The 22582-nt window shown below is 44.2% G+C and overlaps 1 protein-coding gene across 3 annotated transcripts in view; it reads right to left on the bottom strand.

Moving 5' to 3' along the window:
• MCTP2 (multiple C2 and transmembrane domain containing 2) overlaps positions 1-22582 on the bottom strand; it is a 196250-nt gene that overhangs the window by 106560 nt on the left and 67108 nt on the right. For all 3 annotated transcript variants that reach the window (XM_088452682.1, XM_088452680.1, XM_088452681.1), the window contains exon 4: positions 14150-14255. In XM_088452682.1, coding sequence (XP_088308808.1) covers positions 14150-14255 — 106 coding nt within the window. The remainder of the gene's footprint in view (positions 1-14149; positions 14256-22582) is intronic.

Genomic DNA, 22582 nt, shown 5'->3' with positions numbered 1-22582 from the left:
TACTGCTACTTGTTTCCCTGATCTGGGTAAGCGCTGTTTTTGCTTATTTTTATATGCTAAGCACTGCATCAACAGTTTGCCATGACTGCTTTGTTAGTAGTTCAGCATAACCTCTTTCATCAGACTGAAAGGGGAAAGTATTTGCTGCTTACCTTTAAAGCAACTGGCAATTTAATTTGCTTGGTGGGCAAAAGAAAGAAAGAAAAAATATTAAGTAATCACTCTCTCCAGGACAGTTTCCAGCTGCAGTGACGACCAAAACACCATATCGGTGCCAACTCGTATCACCGCTGGAGCTCTAATAGCACTCAGAGGAATATACACGCATTCTATCACTTTTACAGTATTCTGCTCACAACTGGAATGATGATAATTATGTTGCTGTCACATTTCAGCATACAGAACAAATATACTGGACACAATGCACAAAAATAAGAACTAGGGATGGCTCATCCATAAGTGGCTTTCCTTTAATTATTTATCCCAGCAACCTAAAAAGGATCATGAAATAAACTGGGCCACCTTACTCACCAATTTTATCATAATAAAAAGCTTTCCAACATTGTATTTGAAAAGTGAAAGGCCTTTATAAAAGGTCTGCGGTCTGTCTACGATTCTCGGCTCCTTCGCTAAGTATTCAGGTCAGATCACCTTTATTTAGTTTAGAGCCAATATGCCTAACTCCATTCTTCCTTTACGCTACACTTTACCTCTTACATTACTTTCCTACCTCAGTGTTGTGTATATATTACAGGAAAGATAACTACTGCATGTAGGTAATCTAGTACAGGGTCTTCTAAGCTTCAGAAAACATCTACAAACTGCTTTTATCATTAAACTGAAAAATAAAAATAAAAAAAAACAGCGAGAAGGAAAAAATAAAACGACTAGCTAGAACATTTATGATAACATTCCCATTCTTTAATTGCAGTTTAGAAGATTAATATTATATTTTTAAGGTGCTCACGAGTCGTCCGCAGTGCTGTAGAGAGGGCATAGACTAAGTCATACAGTAAGACAGTGTACAGTAAAACAGTACAATACAGTAAAACAGTAAACACAAGGAACAAATAAACACTACAACTCTCAGTATAGACACACAAGCAAGGGGTTCATATATGGAATATTTAGCGTAAACTGAAACCCAGTGGCGTAACTATAGAGGGTGCAGGTGGTGCACTTGTTATGGGGCACGCCAGCCCAGCAAGCATCCCCCTGCGCACACTGTAGCTGGTGCAACTGGGAACGCTGGTCTCTGAAGCGATCAGAGACTAAAGACACCTCTAATCGCTTCAGAGGCCAGTGTTCCCAGTGATGCAGAGCGTGGGGGGGTGCGGGTGACGTGATGACGTTACCCGCATCACCCGACATGTGAGGAGCCTGTGCGCCTGCTGGATCTAGTTAGTTTCAGTCAGTGGCAGGCACAGACGCTGGAGTGAAACTGGAGCACTAACAAGTGTGAAAACAGGTAAGTACTGCACAGCGGAGGGGGCACAGCATAAGGGGCATTACCGGGGGCTCAGCATAAGTGGCATTACAGGGGGCACTGTATAAGGGGCAGTACTGGGGGTATTGCATAAGGGGCTCTAATACAGTGGGCATTGCAGAATGGGCACAACTACAGGAGGTATTGTATAATTGGCACAACTACAGGGGGCACTGAATAAGGGGCACTACTACAGGGGTATTGCATAATGAGCACAACTACAGGGGCACTGTATAGGTAGACCTATGGGTGCCCTGAGGAAATTTTGCTATGGGTCCCCCCATAACTCTTGTTACGCCCCTGTTGAAACCTCTACCCATTGGTTAGGGTGCAACTACCAGGTTTAGAGTCAATGAAGGAGATGGGGAAAACCACAAAGGAGTTAAGTCTGAGGCTGAGAGCCCAAAGAGGAGGTGTCGAGTTAAGCTGGCGTGTACGAAAAGTAGGCAGTGAGAACAGGAAGGTGGAGTGTCCTGCTCTTAGGAAATTACAATCTAAAGATATATGTTGGCTGCTTGCTATGGGAGTTTGCTTTTTAATCAGTGGCCCCACAGTATGCCTATACATTCAGTTTTAGGCCTTTAGTCTTCTGTACAGTATGATTTATGGCTGATAACTGGCACAGTTGTGTGCATGGAAATTAATGATGCCAGCAAATAAAGTTAAAATGGGAATCACTGCAGTATATATAGAATATCTCCAAAATGTATAATGAAAGCAGGTTAAAGCAAGCACTTAGCAGGAGGTATTTCAACTAGCTTGTTTTACTGGAACACATTTATGATCATTTAAACTCCACAATATTATTATTAAAGGTCATGCTTTGTACAATTTGTTGCAAATATACAGACGTCCACAAGATGGTGCCATTTCATAGACTAAAAAACTGAATACTTAATCGTTTACAAAACGGTCATTAAAATTTGGACCAGAAATAGAATATCTGCATGTAACTACAATTAGGTTCAGACAGAAGTTCCTGAAACTTGGCATAACTATTTATTATTAATAATAATAATAATAATAATAATGTTATTTATATAGCAATTTTCTTCTAATAGGACTCAAAGGGGTATATTCAATTCCCGGCGAAAAGCCCCGTACTTTTCGCATGCTGAACTTTTCGCCTGTTTTCAATTCGGAAAAGTATCGCGCGCGTGCCCGCTTTTCGCCGTATTCAATTAGAAAACGGGAGCCGGCATAACTGTAACATGTGAAAAGTACTGTTAGATTTGGGGAAATCAGCCTGACACCCCCCAAAAGATGGACTGACATAGGGGATCAATCTAGATACCCCGAATAGCCCTGCTGAAGGTATTTGGGTACTTAAATGCGCTCAATAGCTGCTATTTCACGTCTTTACATAAGTGGTGAAGAATAGCATTTAGCAGTTTTTTAGGCTCAAAAGAAGTAGTCCCAGCAAATTTGGGTACCTGAAAATGGGTGCTAGCATATTTTTTGTTGCTAAAGTGTAGTTTTAAAAAACTTTAAAAATCCACCTGCCGCAAGCACTTGCAAACGTAAAAACACCTGGGGCATACTTGGGGACCCACCTGGAGTCTATTTCGCTACTTTTTAAGTTTGTCCCCCAACTTTGAACTTTTTCGCTCCCAAAACAAAAGTACTTTTTTGGGGTGATCTAAATACTTTTTTAGACGCAGTTTACCTTTGGGGGACTATCCCAAGGCTCCTGGGGGGTGCACCCCAAAACCTCAATTCTGCACTTTTTTCGACACCTATTCATAGGCAAAACTTTTTCGCAGGTCCCATCGCATTGAGTTTCCGTACCGGTGAAAAGTCTTTGGAATTGACTACGGAGGAAACCTCGCATTGCGAAATGGTGTCACTCGCGATACTTTTCCACTGAAAAGGACTTATTGCGCTTAATTGAATACGGCCCAAAGTGCATTACATTTGCTTTTAGCATTATTTTTTCTGCTAGATACTGTAGACTACAAATGAGAGAGACCTGCATAAGTAGATCAAATTCAATGCACTGTATTAGCATTTATATAGTGACCCCATTTTAAAATCCAGCAAAATCTTTGAAACTATCTACCTTTGCATTTTATGCAGGAATGCAACAGTCACGTGTCTCACAGAGAAGTGACAGACATACTACATGTCTGCAGTCACCAACACCCACAAGTGCCTGGTTGCGAAAGCTGTAAAATTCTCTGTAAGTGATTAACGACAGTATAAACCTGTATATTCAGAAGATCATGATTACTATGTAAACTAAACAAACCAGATTTTCTACCAAGCCATGCAGAATGAATTACTTGGAAGCTTAGCTGTAGCACAATAGTTAGCCATTGGGGTCTATTTCCAAACATTTGTGGTTTGCATTGATGAGACACTTACCGCAGCGATATGCATTGCGTTATCGCTGCAATTCAGTAAAAAACTTGACCGACCTGTGATGTCTGTCGCTGTTCCTGCGCCCCACTATGCTGCTTTGCCGGAAGAGTAGTGATCCATTGTAAGGAAGCGTGACAGTGGAACATGAAAACACCAAAATGCATGTGCTGGTGGGTGGGAGGGAACATGGGGCAAAGCTTCTTTTACATCCTGCAAGGGACGAAAAATTCGGGAAGATAGAATACTCCTGTCCGGGGGCTAAATAGCTGGCGTATGGTCACCCTGACCTGGCGGAATGCATTGCTGGCAAACTGCGATAAGCTGAGCTTATCGTAGTTTAATAAAGTGAGAACCCACCATGGCCCAGAACCCATCTCTGGGGACACGGTACACTACAAAAATAATAGGTCCGCATGAAAAATCACTGATTATTCTGTGGTAATTTGTTTGGCAAAATAAATATAGGTATGATCATTTTTAAAAAAAAAAAAAACATGGAAAAGGGGTTATCGAAGCATTTTAAATAGACCCCCTGTGAAGTGGTTAAAACCCCAAATCCACTCACAAATGACAGCAGAAAGCTGTAGTGTGGTAATTGATATTGCTGATCCTCTATGGTCAGTCACTATACTGGCTCGCTATCCCTTACAGGAGAAAGTTCAAATTTGTCAGCCCCATCTTTGACACTCCAGTCCCTCCTACATCCAAACTGATCTTTACCCATACTCCCTGTCGGATGTCAATGAGCCCTGTCTCACCAATGAGCCCCAAAACAACTCTATAATTATCTACAAACCCTTATCATAACCCTTCCTGCATGAATTCCACCCTACGCCTCCTGTAACTGCACAATCTCAGTATCTGTGTTTTGAATATGATGCCTATCAGGCAAAAATATGACCACAACCAGCCGTAAAAATAATTTATAGACAAATGTTATGAAAAGTACCAATATAAATATAATATCCAAACCACAGATGGAGCCAACCTCCTAACACAGCACAGGCTACATTAAAGATACACAACAAAAATTGGATGCATAAGAAATGGTTAAATTATTAGAGTTTGGTTTTAGCATAATATTCGCTTTGCATCTTCTAAAAAACACCAACACATCAGATGTCATTCTACGCAAATTATATATTAACAAATACTGTGGTTTGTATTTGAATTTGATGGCAGTCTGGAAATCACAATATAAAACTTGTATCAAGGTTTGCTTCACTGATATTATATTCTACACTGTTAATAATCATTTATATAATGAATCACCTTTATTATGCAACACCAGATAAGCTGATTTCTGCAATTTATCCAATATGCATATTTAAGCACTTGCCCTCAATATATTTAGTGCACTTTTCTATTTTAATTTTGCATATTATGTTGGTATTCCTTATGCCTGATACCAAAGCAGCATTAAATACAAACTTTATAAAGGTCTCTCAGTACAATTATTGAGATGGCTATAATATATCTACTGAATGTATTGCTAATTATACAAATATATATTTTATACAGACCAATACAATTTAGAAGGTTGATCTCTGCTTTGTGAAAATGATATACAAAGAGACGGCAAATGCAACAGATGATGTCAGTGACTGCAATTACAAATTCTAGGAAGACTTGATAACTTAGACAGCAAAAAATTGACATTTTCACATATGAACACAGAAGGTAAACTACAGAAAGTATTGATCATTGCTAACCTTGTACTTTTTATTATTTATCTTTTTTTTTTCTTTTAGATGTTGCCACAGAAGCTCCGTAGGCGCCGTACATCACAATAATTCTGTTAAAAAGCAAAGTATTACCTCACCAATATATTATGCCTAAGGGGCCTATTCATCATCACTTAATTTTTACAAAAAGCAGGTGAAAATGCACATTTTCACCTGCAATTGTAAAAATTAAGTTATCAGGCCATTCATCAAGAAGGTAAAGCAGGAGATATGGCAGATATCTCCTACTTACCTTCCTCTGGCGGAATGGTCGGCTATCCCCATACACTAGTATGAGAACAGAATTCATCACGTTCCGAAAATATATATTTTCTGAGCTTAAGTGCGGGATCATTCGCCATCTTCAGATGGCGAGTGCTCCCGATAGCCCCTCCATCCCTATGGGAAGGAATCCCAGTCGCGAAGAGGGATCTGCCCCTGTCCGGCTCCTTCTGCCGGATGTCAGGGCTCTTGTGCGCATGCATGCGCACTCCCATCACTGCTCCGAAAGGATCAGTGAAAAGATTCACTGCTCTGAAAAAGAGCAGTGAAGCCGCTCGCAGGACAGCTGATTTTCAGCTGATTAATGGCTCCGGAATCTGCGGCGAGTTAGAATGTTAATTAACAAATAGGCCCCAAAAGGAGAGCCTTCCACATCTTTAGCCATCTCCTGAGTTATTATGTGAATCAGAAAGATGAAGTAATTTATCTACTGAGGCAGCACTGACCCTAAATCCATGTACGAATCAATCAATCTGCACAGAAACATAAGTTGGAAAAGCTGTAAATACAGAAGTGTCCTACTCCTCACACAACTTTGCTGAAGTCGCACCAAAAAGCCCCTCTCGGTGCACCAGGTCCTGTGAGACTCTGTTATTGCCGGGCATATTTTTTGCGTCTAAGTCGCAATGCGATGAGACTAGGACACACCAGTAGACTGTGCTGATTAATTTCATATGTGACACTTGTATATGTGTGTGTGATGGAATCTCTGAGTCTGTATACAAAGTGCTACAAAGTAGCGGCTGCACCTTCTTTCATTCCGAGTTCCGTTGTGCTTCATATACAGACTCAGGTGCACACACATATACAAGTGTTGCACATCAAAGTATTCAGCAGAGTCTGTTGACGCATATTCGGCAAAAGAAGACGCCCAACACTAGCAGAGTTGCATGGGACGGCTCACTCACACCAGGCAAAGGTATTTTTATTGACACGGGGGGGCGGCGGGGGAGTTGTATCACCCGGTGATATTGGGGTTTACTGGTATCAGTGCACGTTATGTGCTCTTTACCGCTTCTCCCCCATGTATTAATGTGTTGTTGTGTGGTAAATAACTGTCCCTGGCTGCCGGGCACAGGGTTGCATGGTAGATCTTGCACATGCCCAGCGGAGCCGGCCGGGAGGTAAGAGACAGCACATCAGCACTAGGCTCTGGCAGGGATCGCCGGAGGAGGTAGTTTTCATCCCACACTCCTGCATGAGATGTTCATACATCTCGTCGGTACGGTTTCCTGCTCTGCCTCGATAAAGAGGCAAAGCAGGAAGAGTTATAGTGGCATGATGCGTGCCGCTATAAATCACCTCTCCCTCAGTGCGCTACTGCAACAATGTGAACTTAATGAAAGTATAAAAATTCTAGATGTCAAGTACAATACTCAGCTCATGGATCAAAGAATGTATAATACTATAAATCTGAAACTGTGATTTTACTTGCCCTTTCACAAGGTCATTGAACTGGTCGTCCACAACATAAAGTAGAATATTTTCAAATTGTCAGAAATACCAACTTTTTCTACAGTAAAGCCAACTGATGAGACATACAGACTGCATAGTAACAAGGATAAAACAGGCGCACATCAATATAAGTGTGTGTGTGTATATGTATGTATGTATGTATGTATGTATGTATATATATACATACACATTATATATATATACATACATATATATATATATATATATATATATATATATATATATATATATATATATATATATATATATATTAGGGGTGAGCGGGTTCGGATTTCTGAAATCCGAACCCCCCCGATCCGAGTCAGGCTCGACTTTTCCCGCCTGACTCGGATCTGAAATCGAAGCAAAACGTCATCATCCCGCCTTCCGAGTCTCGCGGGTTTTGGATCCTATATAAGGTACCCGCGTCGGCGCCATTTTCTCACTCGGCTGTGGACAGTGAAGAGGGAGGGTGGGAGTTAGGGCTGTGTAGTGTAGTGTAGTGCTGCTGTTGTCCACTACTTCAAAGTGCATAGGGGCTGGCTGTGTTGTGCTGTGCAGTCAGTTCTCCATAGGGGCTGTGTCCACTCCAAAGTCATGTGCAGTGTCCCAGTCCTAAAGGGGTGCTGTAGTGTTGTCCAGGGGGTGCTCTGTCCATCAGGGGTGCTCCCCCCAAGTGCTAAAAAAATAATATATTTTCTGTGTTTGTGAATTGTGTGCGCAGTAGCCGCACGTGCATCAACAAAGTAGTGCCAAGCGTGCGCCTGTGTCATAAGTAAAGGGCCGGCTGGCTTGACCGTTAAGGGTGCTGTAACCCCAGAAAGTACACTCCAGTACAAACCAAAAAAAAAAATATTTTCTGTGTTTGTGAATTGTGTGCGCAGTAGCTGCACGTGCATCAACAAAGTAGTGCCAAGCGTGCGCCTGTGTCATAAGTAAAGGGCCGGCTGGCTTGACCGTTAAAGGGTGCTGTAACCCCCAAAGTACACTCCAGTCCAAACCAAAAAAAAAATTATTTTCTGTGTTTAGCCGCACGTATATATCAAATCGATATAACATAAATGGAGGACCAAACTTTCTCCGATAAAAATAAAATAGAGAAAGATCAAGAACCACTTCCTCCTAGTGCTGAAGCTGCTGCCACTAGTCATGACATAGACGATAACATGCCATCAACGTCGTCTGCCAAGGCCGATGCCCAATGTCATAGTAGAGGGCACATACAATCCCAAATGGCAAAGTTCAGGAAAATGACCTTGAAAAAGACATTTAAATCAGCTGAAGAGAAACGTAAACTTGCCAATATGCCATTTACGACACGGAGTGGCAAGGAACGGCTAAGGTCGATCCCTAGTATGTTCATGACTAGTGGTTCAGCTTCACATGACGATGGAAGCCCTCCTCCCACTAAAAAAATCAAAAGAGTTAAGCTGGCAAAAGCACAGCGAAGAACTGTGCTTTCTAAGAAGATATCACAAATCCCCAAGGAGAGTCCAAGTGTGGTGGTGGTTGCGATGCCTGACCTTCCCAGCACTGGACGGGAAGAGGTGGCTCTTTCCACCATTTGCACGCCCCCTGCAAGTGCTGAAAGGAGCACCCACAGTCCACTTGCTGATATGCAAATTGAAGATGTCACTGTTGAAGTACAACAGGATGAGGATACTGGTGTAGCTGGCGCTGAGGAGGAAGTTGGCGAGGAGGATTCTGATGGTGATGTGGTTTGTTTAAATCAGGCTCCGGGGGAGACAGTTGTTGTCCGTGGGATGAAAAAGCCCATCACGGTCATGCCTGGGCAGAAGACCAAAAATTCCACCTCTTTGGTCTGGCAATATTTCTATCCAAATCCGGACAACAACTGTCTTGCCATATGTACCATATGTAAAGGTGAAATAAGTAGGGGTAGGGACGTCAACCACCTAGGAACATCCTCCCTTATACGGCACCTGCAGCGCGTTCATAAAAAGTTACTGTCAAGTTCAGAAACTTTGGCTAAGACCGTAAGCAGTCCAGGGACACCTAAATCCCGTTGTCCTGTTGTATCCAAGCGCCTGCAAACCACACCGTCAACTCCCTCCTCGTCAATTTCCTCCTTAGTCAGGATCGGAAGTAGTCCTGCAGGCCATGTCACTGGCATGACTGACTCTCCTATCCGGGATTCCTCCGGAGGATCCTGCATTGCTACGCCTACTGCTGCCGCTGCTGCTGCTGGGAGTCGTTCATCATCCCAGAGAGGAAGTAGGAACACCACTACTTTTACTAAACAATTGACCCTCCAACAGTCCTTAGCGAGGAGGATGAAGTACGACAGCAGTCATCCTGAAGCAAAACGTATAACTGAGGCCTTGACTACTATGTTGGTGTTAGACGTGCGTCCGGTATCCGCCATTAGTGCAATGGGATTTAGACAATTGATGGAGGTAGTGTGTCCCCGGTTCCAAATCCCGTCTAGATTCCACTTCACTAGGCAGGCGATACCGAGACTGTACAGAAACGTCAGAAAAAGTGTCCTCAGTGTCCTGAAAAATGCCGTTGTACACAATGTCCACTTAACCACGGACATGTGGACAAGTGGAACAGGGCAGACTAAGGACTATATGACTGTGACAGCCCACTGGGTAGATGTATCACCTTACGCAGCAACAGCAGCAGCGTCACCAGTAGCAGCATCTCAGAAACGCCAGCTCGTTACAAGGCAGGCTACGCTGTGTATCACCGGTTTCAGTAAGAGGCACACTGCTGACAACCTCTTAGAGAAACTGAGGGAAATCATCGCCCAGTGGCTTACCCCACTTAGACTCTCCTGGGGATTTGTGATATCTGACAACGCCACCAATATTGTGCGGGCATTACATCTGGGCAAATTCCAGCACGTCCCATGTTTTGCTCACACAAACTTGGTGGTGCAGAATTTTCTGAAAAGCGACAGGGGCGTGCAGGAGACGCTTTGAGTGGCCCGAAAAATTTCTGGCCACTTTCGCCATTCAGCGACTGCGTGCCGAAGACTGGAGCGCCAGCAAACACTCTTGAACCTGCCCCGCCATCACCTGAAGCAAGAGGTTGTGACGCGGTGGAACTCAACCCTCTATATGCTTCAGAGGATGGAGGAGCAGCAAAAGGCCATACAAGCCTATACATCCACCTATGACATAGGCAAAGGAGGGGGTATGCACCTGACTCAAGCGCAGTGGAGAATGATTTCCGTGTTGTGCAAGGTTCTCCAGCCCTTCGAACTTGCCACACGTGAAGTCAGTTCAGACACAGCCAGCTTGAGTCAGGTCATTCCCCTCATCAGGCTTTTGCAGAAGCAGCTGGAGAAAGTGAAGGAGGAGCTAAGATGGAGCGATTCCGCTCGGCATGTGGGACTTGTGGATGAAGCCCTTCATTCGCTTTTCCAGGATTCCAGGGTGGTCAATCTGTTGAAATCAGACCACTACATTTTGGCCACCGTGCTTGATCCTAGGTTTAAAGCCTATGTGGTGTCTCTCTTTCCGGCCGACACAAGCCTGCAGAGGTGCAAAGACCTGCTGGTGAACACACTGTCAGCTGAAGCGGAACGTGACACGTCAACGGCTCCTTCTTCATTTTCTCCCGCAACTGGGGCTGCCAGGAAAAAACTTAGGTATCCTAAGCAACCCGCTGGCGGTGATGCAGGGCAGGCAGGACCAAGTTTGGACATCTGGTCCGGACTGAAGGACCTGGCAACAATTTCTGACATGTCTACTGTCACTGCATATGATACTGTCACCATTGACAGAATGGTGGAGGATTACATCGGTGACAGCATCCAAGTAGGCATGTCAGACAGTCCATACCTGTACTGGCAGGAAAAAGAGGCAATTTGGAGGCCCCTGTACAAACTGGCTCTATTTTACCTGAGTTGCCCCCCCTCCAGTGTGTACTCCGAAAGAGTGTTTAGTGCAGCCGGGAACCTTGTCAGCGAAAGGCGTAGGAGGTTGCTTCCACAGAATGTGGAGAAGATGATGTTCATCAAAATGAATTATCAGCTCTTCCAGGGAGACCAGCCTCCAGAAGGTACAGAGGGACCTGTGGTGGTGGATTCAAGTGGGGACGAGTTAATACTTTGTGAGGATGAGGATGTACACACTGAAGAGGGTGAGGAATCGGTGGATGAGGAGGATGAGGATGACATCTTGCCTCCGTAGAGCCAGTTTGTGCAGGGACAGATTAATTGCCAGCTTGTTTTGTGGGGGCCCAAACGAACCAATCATTCAGCCACAGTTGTGTGGCAGACCCTGGCGCTGAAATGATTGATTTGTTAAAGTGTGCATGTCCTGTTTATACAACATAAGGGTGGGTGGGTGGGAGGGCCCAAGGACAATTCCATCTTGCACTTTTTTTTTTTCTTTGCATTATGTACAGTTTGGGGCCTAGTTTTTCTAACTGCCATCCTGTCTGCCACTGCAGTGTCACTTCTAGATGGGTCACGTGTTTGTGCCGCCCACTCGTGTCGCTTAGCATAGTCATCCAGCTACCTCGGTGCAACCTTTTGGACATAAAAACACTATTGTGAGGTGTGAGGTGTTCAGAATAGACTGGAAATGAGTGGAAATTAAGGTTATTGAGGTTAATAATAGCACAGGAGCAGAAAAACCTACAAATTCTGTGATTTTAGCTGTTTTTATGCTTTTTTAAAAAAAAATACAGATCCAAAACACAAAACCCAAAACACGGAAGGGTGGTTTTGGCAAAACCAATCCAGATCCAAAACACGAAGAAAGATTCAGATCCAAAACACGAAAAGTGGCCGGTGCACACCCCTAATAAATATATATATATATATATAATATTTAAATAATATAAGCTTCATAGTGAAACAGAAAGAAAGAGCCGATTCCCCGTACCTCCGCATGATGTACAGGTGACCGGTAGTCGGACGGCTCGCAGGCTGCTACAGGGGATCATGCTCCCGCACACTATCCCCATGCTGTAAGCTTTTCTGACAGGTACTTCAGCCGGGGTTCTCATCCCGCTCTCACCGGTACATCCGCCCTGCACTGTGGCCCTGATTCAGAGTCGGACGCTCTGACCAGAGTACTCGCTCTGAATCAGGGCCGTCCTATTTAAATTTTGAGCGGCCTTTTGGACACTCGCATAGCTGTGGGTTACCACCCACAGCTTATGCGAGTGTCCATGATGATGGTCGCGATGGTCAAGACCATCGCGACCATCGGGCTTGCGACGAGACCCTGTGGTAGGGTCTCGCTGCTGCAAGCCCTGGAGTGATTTTGGCTCTATCAGAACGCCTCCGTCTGGCAGCCACTCCCCCAGCACGCCCACCAAAGGGGACGTGCTGTCAGTCACCATCGACAGCACGCCCCCTTTGGTGCGAGACCCGGAGCGACAGCTTGGCTGACGCTATCCGGGTCTCGCGCATGCGCACGACGGAGCTCCCTCCGTCGTGTGCATGTGCATTTGGGTACCATCGACCAGCTTGCGAGCGTCCTGCGCTCGCGAGCGGGTCTGAATGAGACCCTGTGTTTCCACAACAGGGGGTTGCCAGAGTCTGTAGAGAAAGTAGAAACCGGCTTTCTATTCTCTCCACTTTATTTCTACTCTGCACCTAGGGGGTCTCATTTTCCCTCTTTTCTGTCCAATACCTTTTGGTAAACAGATAAGGGGTGAGAGGTCTTCCTCCAATAGGGCAGAGAAATCTGTTACATATTGATACTATTTCTATAACGGTGTCAGCTAATTATGTTTAATCATGTATTGAATAGTACAACAGAGGTCATTTGTCTGTGTAAGTTCTACTAGTAACTATTGCACTTCTAGCAGATAAACCTCTTTTTTCAATATAATTACATAACTGTATATATGCTAATTGTACGCACCATTAATGATATACAACAACTTATAATAGAGACGGTCCAATAAAGAGGGTCCTGCTATTTACATAATATATGATTGGCAATTTGTGTTGGTCAGAATTGTTGTGTACTGATATGCAGTACTGATTTTTTAAGAGAACTGGCGGGAGATTATACTAAGAGTTAATTACCTAATTTGCTTTTAACTTCAGGTCAGCATGGGTCAATAAATGGAGTTGTGATGTTATGCAGCAAAGTAACCTATCCCAAACTGAATATGTGATATTGAAACAAAGAATGCATTCTGTATACAAATTACTTTTGTCCTGAATATAGGAGGATCACGAGTCCAATAGTTGGGTTATTGGTTATATAATATTTCACTTTTTATTATATTATTATACCTTGCACAATTAAGAAAGTATATTAATTAGGCATTTTGCCAAACTAACAGGTATATACACGCAGCAGAGCTTTATTTATATAGAAGACAACTCTGCTAGATTGTCTCTACTTAGAGGAACACCGCAGCAGGATATTTGTTTTAAACTGACTGCGGGAACATATTTGTGTGTTGTAATAGTGTATATTCTTTGTCTGTATTATGGAATCCATAAAATGTATTATCTTATGTAAGTATTTATTAAAAGTTATATTTTAGACAATTTTTTTTGTCAAAGAACAAGTGCACCTCAAAGGGAAATTCTTTACTCTTCACTCTTGTATGATTGTACACACAATATATATGTATATTGACTCTTTCCCATGGTGCACCACCAGCCACAAGGAGATTAATTAGGAGGTCTTTAATTAGACAATTAATATATTTATAATAGGCTGGGAATAAATAGTAAACTTATTATTTTCTATATTCCTGTGCGGATTCAACAAAAATCCCCCCCTTTTTTACGTTTTCCAGCTTTATCAGATCAAAAGTGATTTTTGACATCACCACCACTCATTTGAAAACTAACATGGATACATAATGTGACAAAAGAAAGCTTCTTGAATACCGGAGCGATCCCTGATGACAAGATTCCGTCCCTCTCTCAGGTGGATAGTCAGGAGGTAAGACATAAGATTAGGAAGGTTGCTCATGCGGTCATAGTTTTCAAAGCCCTGGAAAAACATAAAAAACACAGGAAAATTTTAATTTTCTACTTAGAACTATATTAAAAAATGTATTTCGATATTCACAGCCCTGTACAGTTACATGCATCTAATGTTCATTTGAACACGAGAGTCTGCTTGTATCACAATTAACAGTGGTTTCATTTATTCAAATCTAAAAAGGGGAATTTCACTTTCAGAGATGCAGGATTCCAAGTTCTATTGCTCTGGAATAGGAAAATACATATGCTGCATACACACATTAGTATAATGTGCACATATACTAAAGAACAAAAGTGAACATTTACTATGGATTTATAGTAAACAAGTGGAGTATCATATTCCTGGACAAAGTTACTCTCTGGAGCCAGGGAATGCACGGAGTGCGGCCACAAAACCTCAGCATGCTAGCTCTGTATAGTGCCCCTGATAGGGCGCAGCCACGTACTCAAGTCTGTCCTCGTCCTCACCTAGCATGGGGGCCATATACACAGCTCTTTACGTCCCTGGTTAGTACTGTAGATGCTGCATTCTGCTTACCTACAATTTCCTCCTTAATTCAGGACACTGCCTGTTATATGTAGTCTGATCCTCATTTGTTCCAAGCTATGGATTCAGAAATTTAGGAGGAATAGAAAAAGAAGGCAGAGACAGACATGACCTCCAAACAGTGGACTTAGGGGACAGAGGAAAGGCGGATGTTTTATAGAGAGGGAGAGGTTTGAGGGGATGGACTTCGGTGTGGGGAAAGATATTGAATTCAGTTTTAGAGATGCAAATAGCAGGTCCATGGTGAAGTGGTAGGGCTAAAACGCCTGAACTTACCTAAACCGAGGAGATCCGAGCCGCTGCTCGGATCTCCACACAATTTTCGAATTAGAAAACGAGGCACGTCATCATTTTCCAGTGTTGGATCTCGCGTGTTTGAATCAGACATAAGTCAGTAGGAGGGCAGGTTTAGTGACACTGAAGTCTATGTAATAAGCCTTGGAGATGGATAAAGTCAACGGACAAAGTAACGACCAATCAGCTCCTAACTCTCACTTTACAGGTTGTGTTTGAAAAATTACAGTTTCTCTCTTTCCAAGGCTTAGTACATATACAACACTGTCTTTGATGAGCAGTGCCACCTACAGTGACAGTCCCCTAGGTAAATCTGGCCAAGCTAGTTTGTTAAAAAAAAAATTCTGGCTTCAATATGGAACACGACGATCAGTCAATATAACATCAGGAGCAGCAACCAAGCACTAGCGCTGCAGCTGCTGCTACAACCAGCCGATGCTCAAGGGTATAGAGGATTTCAGTCAGGGCATCTAAAAAAACAAAATTTGACTACTATATTACTAAACTAAAAACCACCTTTAATAAAAAGGAAAAAAAGTTTCCAGCAGAAAAACATAAAATTGCCAAAATGCCATACACCACACACAGTGGCAAAGCTAAGGTGTTGTCCTTTATTTCTGAGTGAAGGTTCTGCAACTGGTGTCAGTCAGGCATCTGCTTCTGCCTCACATGACGATGCAAGAGTGTCTCACTCTCGAAGAGGTGTCAAAATAAAGAAAACCGGAAAATCAGTAGTGGAAAGAAAACACAAGGCAGTAGAACAAACTGTGTGTTGTTCAGAACCGTCACAAATCCCTGAGGAGAGTCTAAGTATGTCTGCGAGTGCTATGTGTGAGAATTTTTTATGGCCACAGACCGGATCTCCTGCATGCCCCTCTAATTTAAAAAATTAATTAATTCTTTACCACCACGTAGCTCCACTGGGACAGGGACAGATATGAATGGGAAAATTTTCTCTGGAAACCGCTCCCTCCTCCCTCATAAAGTTGCTTCGGAATTCAAAAATTAAATTAAATTTGTAAACGAATCAATCCTTCCTTCCTTGCCCTGCCTTCAACTGCATACATACTCCCATTTCCCTCAGGCTTCAGATCTATTTCTTGATTAAAGAAAACATTCTTGGTTTCTAATATGGGGTCGTATAGTTGATTAAACTGCCATCCTGCTTAAAACTGCTGTAAAACTCTGTTGCATAGATGTGCCATGTTTGAAGTTGAACTGCCACATGTTTGTGCCGCCCCCTGCTGTAGCGAAGCTTAGTCAGCCAACTAACTCGGTACAAGCTTTTAACCTAAACTGGATGAAATATTTTTATGAGCTGTGAGGTAGTCAAAATTCACTGGAAATTACTGAAAATTTATGCTATTGAGGTTAATAATACTGCAGGCAGTGCTCGAAGTGGGAATTTAGAGGTGGGGGTATGGCGAATGAATCTCTCCCCCCCCCCTCTCCTTGGGCCCCTGCTTTCATATAACCCCATTGTAAATCTCACCCCCCCCCACTCTCCCTGCCTGCTCCCCTCTCTCACACCCTGCCCTTCTCACTAATTCCCTCTCTGTCACCCCCTACAATACTAACTGCCTGCCTCCCTCTGTCTGCCCCTCTCTGTATTCCCTCTCACATCCTCACCCTCTCTATTCCCTCTCACTACTTACCTCTGTCCTGCGCTCAGTGCGCTGCTGGAACGGAGCTGCCAGGACTCAGGAGCACCGGGTCCCACGTTGCTGGTGCAGTTGTGCTAGCCAATGAGAAGCTGCCACTTGGCAGCTTCTCATTGGCTGGCGGCTGCGAGCCCTGTGATTGGCTGGCTGCCGCGAGCCCTGTGATTGGCTGGCAGCTGCGAGCCCCGTGATTGGCTTGCGCCTGCGAGTCTTGCGATTGGCTGGCGGCCAGCGTGTGCTGACTGTAGCCGGGACCGGATGCTTTGTCCCGGCTACATGCCAGCGTGTCCGCTGCCGCCGATCGAGATGTGTCCCCTGCGGGACACATCTCTACACATTTCCGCCGCTGTTCCAGCGCTGGGATGCCATACTGCATCCCAGCGCTGCTGCATTCTTTTCTGCGGCTAAAATGAAGTGGGGTCGGGAAGTGGCGGTATGTCATACCGCCGTATACCGCCCCACTTCGACCACTGACTGCAGGAACAAAACAGGTCCAAATTAGGTGATTTTTAGCTTTTTATTTTTTTTCAAAAATTTATAAACAGATCCAAAACCAGACGAATTAGAACCAAAACTAAAAAAAACAAGGGTCGGCGCAGATCACACACATACACATACAGTATATCTTGCAAAAAAAAGCGGCACTCACAGGGCTGAAATAGAAAGACTCACGACTCCAATTTGTCTCTGTTCGACGTTTCAGTCAGGACGACTTTTATCAAGAACCTGACTGAAATGTCAAACAAAGACGTATTGGAGTCGTGAGTCTTTCTTATTCAGCCCTGTGAGTGCCGAGTTTTTTTGCATGTTTTATATTGGTTCCTAGACCATCTGAGGGCACCCAGGCAAGTGGGTTCTATACAGTGGAGTGTCGGCGTGATTGTCCAGGCCAAACCAACATTCTTGAAAGACACTAATAGTTTGCTGGTCTCATTGGCTGAACTTCAAGATTTGCCTCCTGATTGTGTGTTATGTTCTGTCGACGTTTGTAGCCCACATACTTGCATTCCACATGTGGAAGGTTTGCAGGCTACAAGGAGGTTGATACTCGATAATCCCTTATTTAAGGGAACATGTGTTGAGTTGTTCATGCAATTACTTGAATTGACCTTGACCCAAAATTACTTCATGTTCGATGGGACATACTTTGTGCAGCTTTCAATGTGGGCCCATCTTACGTAAACGCCTATATGTTTACCATCGAACATGAGGTATTTTTTGCAGATCCAGATGTTGCCAAAAATGTGCTTGCATTTAAACCTTCTATCGGATGAGGTGTGTCATGTGTGCAAACCACTTACCCTACTAAAATAAAGACACAGACGTGGATTTGGCAGGTAACTTGATGGCGATTTATTGGAGCAGGACGGACAGAAATCAGCCAAATCTGCAATGCCCACACACAAACAACAACAGGCATAGCAGGCGTAGATCGCCCAGAGTGCATAAACATAACAATATAAACCATGTAATCAACAAAAAGGTAACGCTCACCCACTACCTTGACTCCCCACCCGTTTAGGTGATGATACTGCCCCCCGTTAGGTTGGTACAGCCAACTACCAGTTGGGGAGCGACCTCAACTAAATAATTGCACCCAGACTGGTGACCTGCCGTTCTTTCCCGCCACACTAAAACCACATCCACAACAGCATGGCCAAAATTTAAAGGGGAGGGAGGGAAATCTGGAAACAAAGAGGCTTTGGCCCACACTTCTAGCCCCTTATATAATGTCCCTATTAAAAACCAGCCGATGCTTGCCATAGGCTATCTACCACTAGTGATTTGTATACATGCCAGCCCCCATCCTAGAGGTTTAAAACACCTATTTTCTTATGCAATCATTCGGTTTCTCTTATCGCTACATAGAGGGGACTTGTTCATAGTGTGGGGCGGTAGTGTGCAGTCTTTTACATGGGTAATAGACAACTACAACTTGTTAGGCAGATCGGTAAAATTCACATATACCATATAGTGATCTCAAAAATGAGGGAAGGTTGTTACAGTCTCTATTTTCGAAATCTACCGATAGAAATAATAACTTGTTAGCTAGCAGTGCACATGCGGTCCCTTTAAAAAGTGCTGTTCCAGTCTCACAATTTTTACGTGCATTGAGAATAGCTAAAAATCTCAAAGAGGGCATTAGACAACATGATGGTGAAGTTTGCTCAGAGAGGCTATAAAACTTCCGATTTGGAAGGTAGCAGAGGTAAAGCATTGGCGGTTCCTTTGGACAAATTACTGATGGGTAATTCCACTAAACCAGAATGTAAGCAAACAGGCACATCTTGGTGAACAAGTTCAACAATATGAGCACTACCATTAATCGTAAGGCCAAGTCTCTATGGCCCATTATTAGTACCGACAAGGACCTGAAACCACTTAACAATACTGCACTAATGTCCTGTTACGGCAGAGGAAAGAACCTGGAGATACTATTCAGTATGCAACCACATCTCACAACTTGGTAAAAACAAAAAAACACAATTTTTGGACACCCCCAAGTTGGCTTGCTTCAAAATGCCCAAATTGTACCACCTGTAGTTTTTTACAAACTGGGTCGGTCAGTGGTGGACTGGGCTGGGGGGCAGGGTGCCATCTGCCCCCAGGGCCGGTACAATGTTAGTATTCCATGGCCGCCTGGCTGTGGGAGTACTGTCATGGTAGTCCGGGTCCTCCTCTCCATGATGAGAATTTAGATATTACCGTACTGTCATGTCAGGCAGACTATGTTTTTTGGGTCTGGCCAATGACGCTGCTGGTGAGATCATACCAAGCTACAAGGAAATGGCCGCTGTCGACCAATGGGGAGCCAGGTTTCCTCTCCCAGGAACCCTAGAGGCTGGAAGGTGAAAAAAGGGGAGGGTCTTATCGGGGAGTCTGTCAGGGAAGAGCCTGGGGACTGGGAGAAGAAAAACGTTTTATGGCACCAAGGGAGAAGAGAACCAGTGAGAGCAGAGGTGAGGAGTGCTCCAGAGTGCAGGAGAGCATGCTTACTGTCTTCACTACACTTTTAGAAACCAGGTAAGTGGAGGGTGGGGCTTATACAGGGCCATTGAGAGCACCGCCGGGCCCCGGTAAAGTGGGCTGCTGCGAGATAGTGAGGAGGGAGGGGGGGGGCGGCACTGAGCCACTCTGGAAGCCTACGTAAATTGTACCCGCTCCCCCCCTCTCGGCGCCCCTGGGATTATATACAGTGTGTGTGTGTGTTGTCCATCTATGTCATATCTATCCATCTCTATATATAATAGCTCTCTCATATCTATCTATCATATGTTGTATACAAATTATATGTGTCAGTGTGGCATATACTTTGCAAGGAGGGGTGTTGTTTTGTTCTTTATAATGTCCATGGGCGGAATTCAATTCAGCGCGATGCTAAATAGCCCTGGGAGGGAGCTCCTGGAGCGATTAAATTCAGCACGCTGTAAAGTCAGAAAATGTCGGTTCTTTAGACATAACCTGGGTGTTTAGACATGAGAACCGGCATTCTCCAACCAAAGTGCCGGCCGAGCAGCTATTAGCGCCGCACTGAGCCGGCAAATAGCTGCGCGGCTGCCACTTTCGGCGGATTTCTCCTTGCATCCCCACGGGGGGTGCGAGAAGAAATCCTATAGCCCGACTAAACATTGCGTTCAATTGAATAGCTTGAGGAACTACCTCCCGGGGCTATTCAACATCGGTTAGATTTGAATTCCCCTGCATGTGTGTGGACTTAATGTGTCTATATGTATGTATAAGTGTTCCCACTAGGTACTTTTATAGCAGGGCACTACACCCTGCCCGTTTTGTTAACTATGAAATGCACCCTGCTCGTTTTGTGACTGATGAATTGCGCCCCGCTTTCTCCGGGTCAGACACACACACTGTGGGATGGAGATTTAGGAGAAGGCAGAACAAAGGGCCGGGCGCAGCTGCTCAACCCAGTCCCCAGGAGACGCACACAATAGATGATATTTATTTATAGCTCTATGTCATAACGATTTTACCCTCATATACTTAATTTGCTATTAAAACCACACGCACATTAAGGAAACTATGCCACCAGCATTGTTGTCACACAAATTTTTACATTGCATTCGCTGGAAGAAAAACTTGCTTGTGTCTGCCCCCCAGGCTGAAAGTTGCCAGCCAGCCCCTGGGGTCGATTCTTTCACCCATTTACAGAGGCCAAATACAACATACGCGATCATCGAACTTGCACAATTACCTTCATTGTATATACGATTATTTGCCCTTGTTCTAAAATGTACATAGGGAAAACCGAGTGCACTTTAAGAATACGCATGGCCCAACATTCGATCAGTGATAAGGGAAGCAATTGCTACTGGCACAAGCGAACAGCCAGTAGCTAGGCATTTTGCAGAGGCTAAACACAACATTTAAGGTATAGAAATTATCGATCACGTGCCTCCTCTGGTTGGAGGAGGAGATTGAGCTAAGTGGCTGTTATACAGTGCGAGACCAATTGGATAATTAAATGGAACACTTTGTCTCCACGAGGTCTAAACGAGTCATTGGGATTACGGTGCTTCACATATACAGCATGCTTGGTTAAGGCAGTAATGCTTTTGACAACAGTCCAGCATCTGAGGTCCCCTTTTGGGGCCAGGATTGGTCGAATATGTTTACATAGGGGTGCCAGATATATTTGTCCTATAAGGTAGTTTGTGGCAGTACGTTTTAGGGCACGATTGTGTAACAGGGCCAGGGCAGTTTGTGCCAGCGAGTATGTTAATGCTACCACACATTTTATCTTGTATCTATATATTGCTGTACTTCAATAGGTCTGTTTTTAACAATTATATGTATTGTATGTATATGACGATCACCCCGGGGTTATGTTAAGTAATCCTCCGGTTTTGATCATCTCTTGCCTGTTTTGGTTTGTATTTACTATAAGTGTTACCTTATTTGTGTTAGTATTACTAGGCACTTCTGAATACTGTAAAAAAAGGTTCACACTTGATGTCTAAATCGTTTGCACTGTCCAACGGTTTAGCCATTTTGTTTATATATCACTATGGCAACCAATGCGACTACCTGCCGGCGCCGCACACGAGGAAGAGTGGACGTCTGATGTAAGGGTGGTTTGCCATTTAAGGTCAGTAAGTGTTACCACTTTGGGTAATAAGCTTGATAAAAGCATCGAAACGTCGCTTCACTAAAGCTATGTGATTGAAGTGTATTCTTTTCCGGAGTACCGCCATTTGGATTTGTGTGTTTGCATAATATACACATACATATACACTAGCGACCCGCCATGGCTTCACATGGAAGTAACTTCATCTCGCCACAGCCCACTGCATCTCATAAAAATCCATGACATGTCACCACAGTCCCCTGCATCTCACAACAGTCTCCTGCTGCCCCCTGCATCCTATATTTCACCACAGCCCCTTGAATCTCACCACAACCATCTGCTTCTCACTCCTTTCCCCTGAATCCCACCAGTATCACCACAACCCCCGCTGCTGCTGCCAGGGGCGTAACTCCCAGAGACAATGGAGGCGCCTGCCTCCGGGCACCAAGCCCTGAAGGGGCTCCTCCATCTGTAGCATGTACAGCAATAGTGTGATTCACAGAGGAAAACGAGTGTGACCGCTGATCTTCCATTGTAGCTCTGCAGCGACGTACCTGCTGCTGCTGCAGCATTGATTAGCTCTGTCTCGGGATCCCTGCTAACACCTGCAAAAGGGGACAGGAAGGCTCCCATCTGATACCCCTCAGCCTGTGCTGCAGCAAGCGACAGTGCACCCGTCACTGCTGCTGGACAGTGTGCTGGGACCTGAGACACCTATCCCAGGGACCACCAGTACAGAGAGCCACACA

Source organism: Taudactylus pleione, unplaced genomic scaffold, assembly GCF_031769625.1.
Source record: "Taudactylus pleione unplaced genomic scaffold, aTauple2 ptg000556l, whole genome shotgun sequence".
In the NCBI taxonomy this organism is placed as follows: domain Eukaryota; kingdom Metazoa; phylum Chordata; class Amphibia; order Anura; family Myobatrachidae; genus Taudactylus; species Taudactylus pleione.
This window is presented reverse-complemented; position numbering and strand designations above follow the sequence as displayed.